The 10,630-nt window shown below is 56.7% G+C and overlaps 1 protein-coding gene across 1 annotated transcript; it reads right to left on the bottom strand.

Moving 5' to 3' along the window:
- Positions 1-5,831: 5,831 nt before the first annotated feature.
- ZNF768 (zinc finger protein 768) lies at positions 5,832-7,746 on the bottom strand. The gene is made up of 2 exons (XM_004705660.2): positions 7,586-7,746; positions 5,832-7,369 (listed from the first exon to the last, which is right to left on the bottom strand). Exons 1-2 carry the CDS (start codon positions 7,671-7,673, stop codon positions 5,835-5,837), a joined length of 1,623 nt encoding a protein of 540 aa, XP_004705717.1. The 5' UTR covers positions 7,674-7,746; the 3' UTR covers positions 5,832-5,834.
- Positions 7,747-10,630: the final 2,884 nt, after the last annotated feature.

Below are 10,630 nucleotides of genomic sequence, written 5' to 3'. Positions count from 1 at the left end.
TTCAGCGGTTGTGTCGGGAAGGTGAGCATCATAGAATGCCAATTTAATAGAAGAAAGTATTTTTGTGTTGAGGGAGTACTTGAGTGGAGGCCCTATGTCCTTCTGCTACCTTAATACTAAACCTATAAATATATGCACATAGATTTCCCCCTTCTCATGTATAAATATATTTGCATATGTACATGTCTTTATCTAGACCTCTATAAATGCCCTTTGCCTCCCAGCTCGGACTGGGAACATTTCATTCTCAATTCTTTCACTAAAAAAAAAAAATTCAGCTCTTTCTCCTTTCTACTTCTATTTTTCTTTCTCTCCTTCCCCCTCCACTTCCTTTCCCTTCCCTGCCCCACCCCTCTTCCTTCCCTCCCCTGGACGATCCTCAGAGATCAGCCTGCACCTGACCCCTGACCGTGTGCAGCTAATTCAATCAGAAGCAGGGAGAAGAGGGCAAGTGAAAGTGGTGAGGGCCTTAGGAGGACACATTCAACGTGAGGGTTGGCAGGCTGCTTTCAGATGCAGGGAAGGCCACCCGCTGCTGCCCTCTTATGGCCAGTAGGCCGTGAGGAGACAGGTAAAGGGGGAGGTGAGAAGGAACATGTTCCTCCCAGCAGGGACCCTTGAGGGCCCCCTACTGCCCACAGAGAATAAATGAAAATTCACCAGCCTGGTATGCCAAGCCCAGAACCATCTTTCCAGATAGTCCTTGCCGGCCTCTCCAGATTCATTGACGCCTGGCCCAGCCTCCAAGGAACCACAGTTGGCTGTGGCCCGACATCAGAAAGGATAACGCAGACATCAAACTCATGCCCTGGAGTCAGTGCTGACTCACAGTGACCCTACAGGACGGGTAACACGCCCCCCCCACCACCACCATGAATCTCCGAGACTGTCACTGTGGATGAGAGTAGAGTCCTGTCTTTCTCCCAAGCAGCAGCTGGCTGATGGTTTCAAACTGGCGACCTTGCAGTTAGCAGCCCAATGAGTAACCACTACACCGACAAGGCTCCTAGGAAGGGAGAAGGGAGGCATGTTTTCCCAGGGAAGGGGAGAATGTCAGAGCAGTGGTTCTCAACCTTCCTGATACCACGACCCTTTCAGACAGTTCCTCATGTGGTGGTGACCCCCCAACCATACAATTATTTTCATTGCTACTTCATCACTGTCATTTTGCTACTGTGATGAATCATGAGGAACCACAGAGGAATATGGTGTGTTTCGTCGGTGCTTTACTGCGCCCTGGTTGACTCATCCTTTCTCGTGGCCCCTCTGAGTGGATCCGACTGTAACTCTTTATGCAAGTAGAAAGCCTCATCTTTCTCCCTCGGAGCTGCTAGTTGGTTTGAGCTGCTGACCTCGAGGTTAGCAGTCCCACGTGTAACTACACCAGGGCTCCTTCAGCTATCTCTAGATAACATGAACATAAGTCCGTAACGACTCAGTCTTCCAGGATTTGGGGGAGCGTTTACTTTGTACCAGGGTTTGTTCTGGGCTCTGAGGACACAGCGTTGAACAAGAGGGACAAGTCCCTGCTCTCACGAAGCTCCCACCCCCGTGGGAAAGCAGAAAATCAAGTGGGGTAGTGAGTCAAGAGGTGTTGGAGAGGCCTGTGCCAGCATCATGGTCAGGGAACTCTCAGAGGCGGCCATGCTCCAGTCCTGGGGTGGGTGTGGGTGTGGTGGTGGGGGGTGTCGAGCTCAGAAACAAAAGCCCAGAAAGCCTGGGGGGTTCCTGAGGGGCAGTCCTGAGGGCTGCCATGGTCATGTCCAGGAATAGCTCTCCCACCTCCCTCCATGTGCACTCGCACTTGGCCTTCCCTACCTCTGAACCCTTGGGTAGCCATGCCCCACTCCCCTCTCTCTGCGTTTGATCAACATCTTCCTTTGTTCAAAACACTTCCTGTTGGGTCAGGCACCAGTCGGAGGACATTAGAAGAAGCCTGCCTGCCCCTAGGGGACCAAGGCGGATAATTCCAGGGGAGCCTCAGATCAATGAGCTATCTACCCCGTGCCAAACAATCAGAGCACCACCCTAGCTTGGAATTTTTATGGAGGCGGCTTACAGCTCCTGCAGCTGTAACTCTCTCCTTATTCACCCACCTGTGGTTTCTACCCACTCCCTTGCTTTACCCTCCTCCCCTCCTGGCCAGCTGAAAACTCGCTCTCCACCACAGAGAAGCTCGACTTCTCGGGTCCTCCAAATGGGGGTCTTGGAGTTTGCCCAGGAGCTCAGGGCTCCCCTCTCTTTCTCTCACTTTCCCTTCTCCCCTCTCCTGAGATGCTCATTCCATCAGCACGTTGTTTACACCTCCCTGGGGCACTGTCTGACCATCTTCCTTTCTATGGACAAAGATCCAGGCCTCACTCGCAGGTGCACCCCAAGACCTGGCCCCTCACTGGAAATGGTAGGTAGGAGGTATTCACTAATGTTTAATTCATGGATCTCAAATAGGTCAGTCTCAGAATGCCTTCCTATTCTAAAAATCATCAAGCAGTCCCAAAAGAGTTTTGTGTTTAGATGGGTTATGCAAGGTGGGTTATATGGAAAAGCTGGTGGGAAAACAGAATTGAAAGATCATGGCATTTCTCCCAAGCTGTTCTGAGGCTCTCTTGCAGCTGTTGAGATTTAGTACATCGGAAATTAGAGAAAATGAAAATTATACAACCTAAGAACATACCAGCCCCACCCCACGAGCCATCATTCCATGTCATGTGGTCTCTCAAACACGCCGTCCGTGTAGGAACGGAAGTGAAGAGCAGAACCCCCGGTCTGGTTAGAAGAAGGGTCTCCACGGGCTCAGGCACGTTCCTTGTTGTGCTGTGCCTATGTGCTCGTGGGTGAATGAGAACAGTAATTGCACACAGCTTGGAGCTGTGAGGAGGGTGACAGGACACGGCAGCAGCACTTAGGATAACGGTGGACCAGAATGGTGGTCGGGCCAGGCAGTGGAGCAGAAAACAGCGTGCTGGGCCGTGCACCCAGAGACCTGGGTGGGTGTCCTAGCTCATCCGTTGCCTGCCAGGTGGTGACCTCGGTGAAGACATGGGCTTGATCTGCCCCATCTGGGCTTTGAAGGTAGCTCAGGAGTCTTCACGGGAGAGAGGGCGAGGGCCCCACAGCTGAGCCCCCACCCTCCTTTGGTCTTGATTGACACTCTGAAGCTCAGTGCCCACAGGCCGTTTGATCAAGTTGGCCACTGACTGCACTGTCCCCACGGGCCACTAGCTTTCAAGGAGCTACAAACCATGTTTGGGAACATGGAAACAACCACAACACCCACCTCTGATGCAATTGCATAATTGACATCAAAGTCTACAAATGAACCCTCGGGTCAGGTAGTCCACTGCAGTGCTACGGTTACAACCGGGACCCATCTTCAGGGTGGGAGGTGTACGTCTTCATAACTGAAGCAGGTAGAGCCTCTGTCCAAAAACCGTGCGTCAAGTCCACAAAAGGGCTTACAAATAAATAAAATGAAGAGTTCCCTGTGGAACAAAAATAGTCTGCTTCCTAAAGAGAACTTAAACTTTGACACTATTAAACTGGCCACGTTATGTTGCAGTGAAAGACCTGATGCCTCAGGCTGCTTCCAGAGCTTGCAGGCCGAGGAGGGGTGGGGATAAGACGCCTGAGCTCAGCGACTTGCTCTTTACAAATGATAAGGGCCTCCCTTCACCAGCAGTACAAACCGCCAGCAGGAGAGAGGTGAGGTTTTCTACTCCTGTGAAGAGTTAGTCTTGGAAACGAACCCACCGGGCAGTTCTCCCCTGTCCTACAGGGTCGCTAGGAGTCCACATCAACTCAGTTGCAGCACTGGGTGTTTTTGAAGATGGGTGGGGGTGGGGGTGAAAACTTGCAGAGCCAGAAGTCCCGTCATTACCCCGTTGGGCCGAGCTGAGGTGAGGAAACAGTTGGCCACAGAGGGACTCCTGAGTTGAGAGCCCGTTTCCCCGGGAGCTCCGAGGCAGTCAAACCAAACGCACCCTCAGCAAGTCGATTCCGATTCATTAGCACCTCCACAGAACAGTTGTTCCCTTCATCTTCCTCCCGAGGGGCAGCTGGTGGTTTCGAACTGCTGACCTTCCAATGAGAAGCCCAACTCCTAACCCACGACGCCATAAGGGCTTCTCAAGTGTGCAACCCGATGAAGACGTCTTCTGTCAGATTGCTGGACACATCAAATAAGGGGTGCTGCCAGGCCCTTAGCTGGTCTACATCTCAGGATGTGCCAGGTGGCCAGGGATCCTGTCCTCCTTGGCTGTGATCACAAGAGGACACACTCCAGAAGCCCTCTGACTCCTCGATGAACCCTGCCCTTCCCTGAAGGACCAAGTGTTCAGAGGGGGCCGGGTCTGAATGGAAGAGGAACTCGGGATCAAGGCGGGGTGATGGAAGGGGAGTCTCACAAGCACGTAACGACAGACTGGAATCAAGTCTGATTCCTAGTGATGCTCTTGATCAGAGTACAACTGCCCCGTGGAGTCTCCAATCTCCCCAGAAGAAGGTTACTTCCCACAGTGGGTTCCCTGACCTTGTGGATAGCACCTGAGTGCTTTTAATGGAGGCACCACTCAGCCTCCTCCCACAAATACGTACAGGAGTCAACACAGGCTGAGCTGAAGCAAACTGAGCCCTGCGTGGGTTTGCTTCACCCCCAGTCCTAGTGGGTCTTAAGGACCTAAGTTTGTATCCAACCGCATACCCAAACATTTACTCACCATGGGTGGGACTGGAATTACAGGCACTCCTCAAGGCTCAGGTGTGAGCCTCACGCTAGGTCTTCACGCCATGGCTAGACGCTCCAGGGAAGGGCACGTCTTGGGTCAGAAGAGGAAACCAAATCCCACCCACTGCAGCAGAGCTGATTCTGAGAGCAGAGGGGAAATGGGACCTCTTAGCTGGGTATGAGAATCTGGGTCTGCTTTCTGCCCCAAGGACAAATCCTCTGCTTGAAGGTCTAACTCTAACCAATGAGGAGGGAGATCCCTGCCAATAGGTGGGCTGTCTCACACTTCCTCACTAGGCCTGCCCTCTGTTAGTGCTGCCTCCCAGGCAGGGGAAGGACCTGGGCAGATGTGGGCAAAGTGTGCCCTCCAAGTTTCAGAATTCCAGGGTGCGCTCACTCGCTCTCTCGCTTTGGGAAAGGCCTGGGCCGCAAGGAGGAACTGACCACGGTGCCCTCTTCCCAGACAAGGCCCTGGGGCGCCTTTTGACTATTCTCAGTTCTGACCTCAAGTCACCCGCTGCCCAGGGCACTGCCCATGCAGACATTTTAAGGACAAATTTCTTTTACCACAAGGGGTTTTTTTTGGTGTGTTTTTTTATTGAACTCAAAATGCAGGGGCCCCCAAAGCCTGAGAAAGACAGGGGAGGTTGGGGGTTGAACCCTGGGGCACCACTCCCCACCCCACCTACCCTCTTACCCACTTGCTGACTCAGGGAGGGTCTAATCTACCCTACTCTAAGGAAGTAATCCACCCTCTCCCTCCCCCCACCCCCTCCTAACACTGGGCCAAGCCAGGCACCCACCAAGGGGTACTTTCCTGCCGAGGCCAGGAAAGCTCTCTGCTGACCTTTCTGGATCCCTCCCAAAGCCTCTGGCTGCCTGCTTGGCGCTCCCCCAGCTCCTCTTCATAGCCCATTTCCCAGGAGTTGCCAAGGTGTGTAACTTCCTCCAGGCTGGCCCCTGCGGCTTCTAGAATCCTCGCCTCGATCCTCTGCAGCGTTTCCACTGGTGGCCAAGTTTCTTCCTCTAGCTCCCTGCTCCCTTCTGGTCCACCCATGACCTCCCATGCGGCCCGGCCCCCCGGCCCCCCGCCCCCCCGCAGGGTCCCAGGTCAGCGCCGGCCAGCCGCATGGGTCCGCTGGTGGCGGATGAGGTCAGAGCTCTGAGAGAAGGCCTTTCCACAGTCATCGCACTTGTAGGGCCGCTCGCCGCTGTGCACGCGGTGGTGCTGCAGCAGCGTGGAGGAGCGGCAGAAGCCCTTGCCGCACACGGCGCACCGGTAGGGCCGCTCGCCCGTGTGCGAGCGCTGGTGCTGGATCAGCGTGGAGGAGCGGTTGAAGGTCTTGCCGCAGTCGGGGCAGCTGTAGGTGCGGCCCGGCAGGTGGGTGCGGGCATGGATGGCCAGCACCGAGCTTTGGCCGAAGCGCTTGCCACATTCGGGGCACTTGAAGGGCTTCTCGCGGGCATGGCTGCGGGCATGGGGGATGAGGGCCGAGCGCTGCGAGAAGCTCTTGCCACAGATGCCGCAGCTAAAGGGCCTCTGCCCGGTGTGCACTCTCTGGTGGCTGCGCAGGGACGAGTTCTGGCTGTAGCACTTGCCACACTCCGGGCAGCTATAGGGGCGCTCGTGGCTGTGGGTGCGCTGGTGGCGCAGGAGGTAGGAGCTGTCGCCGAAGGCCTTGCCGCAGTGCGGGCACTTGTAGGGCTTCTGGCCCGAGTGGGTGCGCTGGTGGCGGAGCAGGTAGGAGCTGTCGGCGAAGGCCTTGCCGCAGCGGGGGCACTTGTAGGGCCGCTCCCCCGTGTGGGTGCGCTGGTGTTTGATGAGGTCGGAGCTCTGGGAGAAGGCCTTGTTGCAGACCTCGCACTTGTAGGGCTTCTCCCCCGTGTGGATGCGCTGGTGCTGGATCAGGGTGGAGCCCCGCCCGAAGCTCTTCCCGCAGATGCCGCAGATGTTGGGGCGCGGCCCTTCTCCGGCCCTGGCCCTGCCGCCACGCCGGCCGGGAGCCCGAAGGGCCCCTGTCAGGCTCAGGGGGTTCTGCAGCATCTCAAACTGCGGTGGGGTCAGCAGCGTGCCCGTGGGCATCTCAAACGGTGGCCCTAGGGGCAGGTCCCCCGCGGGCTGCTCCCCAAGCCCCGGGGTGAAGGAGTCCAGTGGGTGGACTCCCAAGGGGATGCTCAAGGAATTATTTCCTTCGGGGTTCAGAAGCAATTCTGCCCCCCCATCCTGGAATTTAGAACTCTGAGCTTCAGCTTTGGGACTTTGGGTTTTGAACTCAGGGTTTTCGGGTTCATACCCTGGGCTCTGGGACTCATATCCAGGACTCTGGGGCTCGTACCCTGGACTCCGGGGCTCGTAGCCGGGGCTCTTGGGATTGTAGCCGGGGCTTTGGGGTTCAAAGCCCGGGCTCTGGGGTTCAAACTCTGGGCTCTGAGAATCTGATTCTGGGCTTCTGGGTGCAAACTCGGGGCTTGGGGGCACAAACCTAGGGCTTCGGGACTCAAAACCAGGGCTTTCAGGCTCAAATCTGGGGCTTTGGGGCTCAAACTCTGGGCTTTGGGGTTCAAGTCCAAAAGGTATCTCTTCAACTTCGTAGTCCCCAGGACCATCTTGAGAAATTTCCTCTTCCTCACGGTCACTTAGGTCGCCTGCAGGATCAGAGGATTACAGAAAACCCACCCCAGGTTGAACCTTTAGGAAGGTGCTGAAATTGCCACCCTCCACCCCCACTCCCTCAGCCCACCCAAGCCACCCAGCCCCCACCCACCCAGGGGTCCAAACCCTAGGCCTTCCTCCCCTCCCACAAACCACTGGCCCTCTCCCTCTCTCGCGCACGCTCCTCCAAGGGGCAACCCCTCCCTCACCTTTGAGGGACTCTTCGAGGCTCCCCGTTTCATCAGCACTGTGCACATTTTGGGGCTCCAGGCCCCAGGGCGACGCCTCCCGCTCCATCCCCGCCGGCTCCCTGGTGGCAGCAGCGGCGATGGAGGACGATCCCGAGACCCAGCCTGAGTGCCCCGAGCGTCGGGCCCTCGCCACCCGCTCGCCCAGCGCCGCCCAGGGACCTGGCCGGCCAGCCCGGGCCCCCGGGGCCGGACGTCTTGACCCTGGGCCTCTCCCGCCCGCCGGGCCCCTCCTTCCCTCCCGGCCCCCGGCCCCGCCCCCTGGCAAGGTCCGGGCTTGGCCTGCGGACCCCGCGGGCCCCACGGCCCCCACGCGTCGTGACCTCGGACGAGCGGGGCTTCACAACTGACCCTGCCTCCCGGGACGCTGCTCGCCACCCGAGCCCCCTAGCAGGCCCCCCAGCCCGGGCTGGGCTGCGGCGGTCCGACTGCCCTCCCCGCGCACAGGAAGTGTCCGTCCGCGGCCAGTTCCCCCCGCTGGCTAGCGCCGCGGCCTCTCTAGGAGCGGCTGGAGGTGGAAACTCGTTGGCATTAACCCTGGGCTGGATGGCCCGAGCGTCGGGTCGGGGGCCGACGCGTCGCCCCAGGGCCAGCAGGCCGGGCTGGGGCCGTTGGTGCGCCCATGCTCTCGGTCGCTGCCAGTCCAGGAGCCCGTCGGTCTGCACCCCGAACCCTTCGTATGTCAGCGCGTGCGGCCAAGGACGAGGTGACAAGCGATACCAAGGTCAGCGAGAAGGAGCGACGCTTCCCGGCGCCAGCGGGGGCGGCCGCTAGCTCCCCTCCCCGCCCAGGCCCGGAGGTCAACTCCGGCCACACCCGGGGAACGTGGACAGACCTCCTTCGGACGCTTGGAGGCCCTAGAGCCTGGGCCCCCTGCCCATCCTGCCCCCGCAGCCGAGCTCCCCTCGCTTCCCTGCTACTCCTAGCCCTCCCGCCTCGGGGCGGGCTGGGATCGTTGCCAAGGAGACAGCCCCGCCCCCAGCTTCCAGAGGCACCACCCTCACCGCGCTGCGATTGGCGGAGAGAGCTCGCGCTCTCACAGCGCCCCTCCCACCTCGCCGGCTGCGAGGCGGGGAAGGTCCCCAGGCAAGGCGAGGCGCCTTTCTGATTGGCTGGGGGCCCGCGGGGACTGCCCCGCCCTCCTCGTCCGCCAGACGCGCCTACGGGCATGTAGCTAGGTGCTCGGCGCCGCCTCTCTAGTCCTGTCTGGGCGGTCAGCGCCTTTTCCCATCCCCATTTACCCTCCTTTAGCGCTTATCTTTTTAAAGATTGGCAGTCGGAGGACCTGAAGACAGACCCTCTTCCCGTCCTTTCCCTCTTCTCGCAGATTCTGAGTACTGGAGGGGACGGCCCCACGGGAGCCTGCTGTCCCATTTCTATTACCCTGTCCCCAGGCCTGAGTTTAACGCAAGCCCTGGGCGCCCTGGCCCTTGGATTTTCTCAAAAGGAGGCCAAAAGCCTCTAGGGATTCTTTCCAGGGGATGGTGATGGAGAAGAGTCAGGAGGGTGAGTGAACGCAGAGAGAACTATAGCCCACAGGCCGGCAAACTTTTGGGACCAAAGAGCTAATCTTACACGTCACAACAATTTAAAAATTATTTAAGAGCCGTAAATATAGTTTTACAAAGAAGGAAAATACAATGTGAAATATTAAATGAATAGTAATGAAACGACGAGTTTTGTTTCCGTTTTCAATTTTATCTAAGAACCACATGTATGTACCAAAAGGAGCCACATAAGGTTTTTATTTTATTAATCATTTTACGGCTGGAGGTGGGGGGGGCACTCAATCAACATTTCCAAAACCTTTTCTTTCTACTTGAGTCCTTGGTATCAGCTCCTCTTTTTTCCCCTTCCTCCCCCACCTTGAGCCCCAGTTTACCGGCCCCTGAAATAGCCTTTAAGGGAGTCAGAATTTCCATAGTTCTGTGTGACTTCAGTGAGCTCGTTGGGGAGGAGAGAACTATCAAACACTGCCCCAGGTGAACCTGTGAATCCAGGAGAAAGACCTCTTGGAAAGCAACTTCACAAGATCTGGCTTTTGAACCTCTTCTACCTTTCCTGCTGAACCCAACAAGTTTGGTAGGTTCTTGACAGAGTGAGCTAAATTCCCCAATGTAAGTGGTTCGGGAGCAGCGGGGTGGGGGGGGTTGTGTGTATTTTGTTGTCTACATAAACAGAATCAACTCTCAAGGCAACCAACAAGAAGTACCTGAACAAAGGAAAGAAACTGCGTGGGAGAAAGATGGTGCCTGCCATTCTCCTATGAAGAAGTGAGAACAAGAATTCGGAGAAGTCATGGCCACACATTGGGCTGCTAACCACAAGGTCAGCAGTTCGAAACCACCAGCCGCTCCACGGGAGAAAGATGAGGTTTTCTACTACCACAGTTAGTCTCAGAAACTCTCAGGGTCAGTTCTACCCTGACCTATAGGGGCGCTATGAGTCAGAACCAACTTGATGGTGGTGATGGTGGTTTTTTTTGTTTTTTAGGTTTTGGTGGTAAAAGACTGGAGTGATAGCAGTAGCAATCTTTCCAGTTGAAGCCCAGAGACTTTTCCACAACTGAAGCTGGGGGATCTTACTGCTTGCCTGAGAAACAGTTTGGGGCTCTCTCTGAGAAACACTGGGTCTCTCCCCCACGCCTGTGGGTTTGTCCTCAAGCCTTTGCCAAGGATGTCTCCTGTGAGCCAGCACTAGGGGCCTGCTCAGGCAGGACACCAACAAGTGCACTGATGGTGGGAAGAGACAGGCCAGGAGCACTTGGAGCAGCCAAGTCTGGGGTCCTCTGCCTGCACTCGTCCTGTCATGGGCCACAAGGCCCATGTGTGTCAGGAGTTGGGACAGACGTTCACACTGATCTGGCACCAGCATTTCCATGTGGAAATTCAGCCTTACCTAGTGCCTAGTGAAAGGAGCCCTCGTGGCATAGTGGTTATGAATTGGGCTGTGATCTGCAAAGCCAGCAGTTTGAAACCACCAGCTGCCTCGGGGCTTTCTACTCCC

The sequence above is a fragment of the Echinops telfairi genome, unplaced genomic scaffold (assembly GCF_000313985.2).
Source record: "Echinops telfairi isolate 266 unplaced genomic scaffold, ASM31398v2 ScPeMD7_5;HRSCAF=22, whole genome shotgun sequence".
Taxonomy (NCBI): domain Eukaryota; kingdom Metazoa; phylum Chordata; class Mammalia; order Afrosoricida; family Tenrecidae; genus Echinops; species Echinops telfairi.
The sequence above is the reverse complement of the archived record's forward strand: the minus strand, read 5'-3'. Positions and strand labels throughout refer to the sequence as shown.

Coding starts and splice junctions, on each gene's coding strand:
- ZNF768 (XM_004705660.2), bottom strand. CDS start 7,673: ATGGAGCGGGAGGCGTCGCCCTGGGGCCTGGAGCCCCAAAATGTGCAC. Junction 7,370..7,585: donor CCTCGAAGAGTCCCTCAAAG/GTGAGGGAGGGG, acceptor CTGATCCTGCAG/GCGACCTAAGTGACCGTGAG.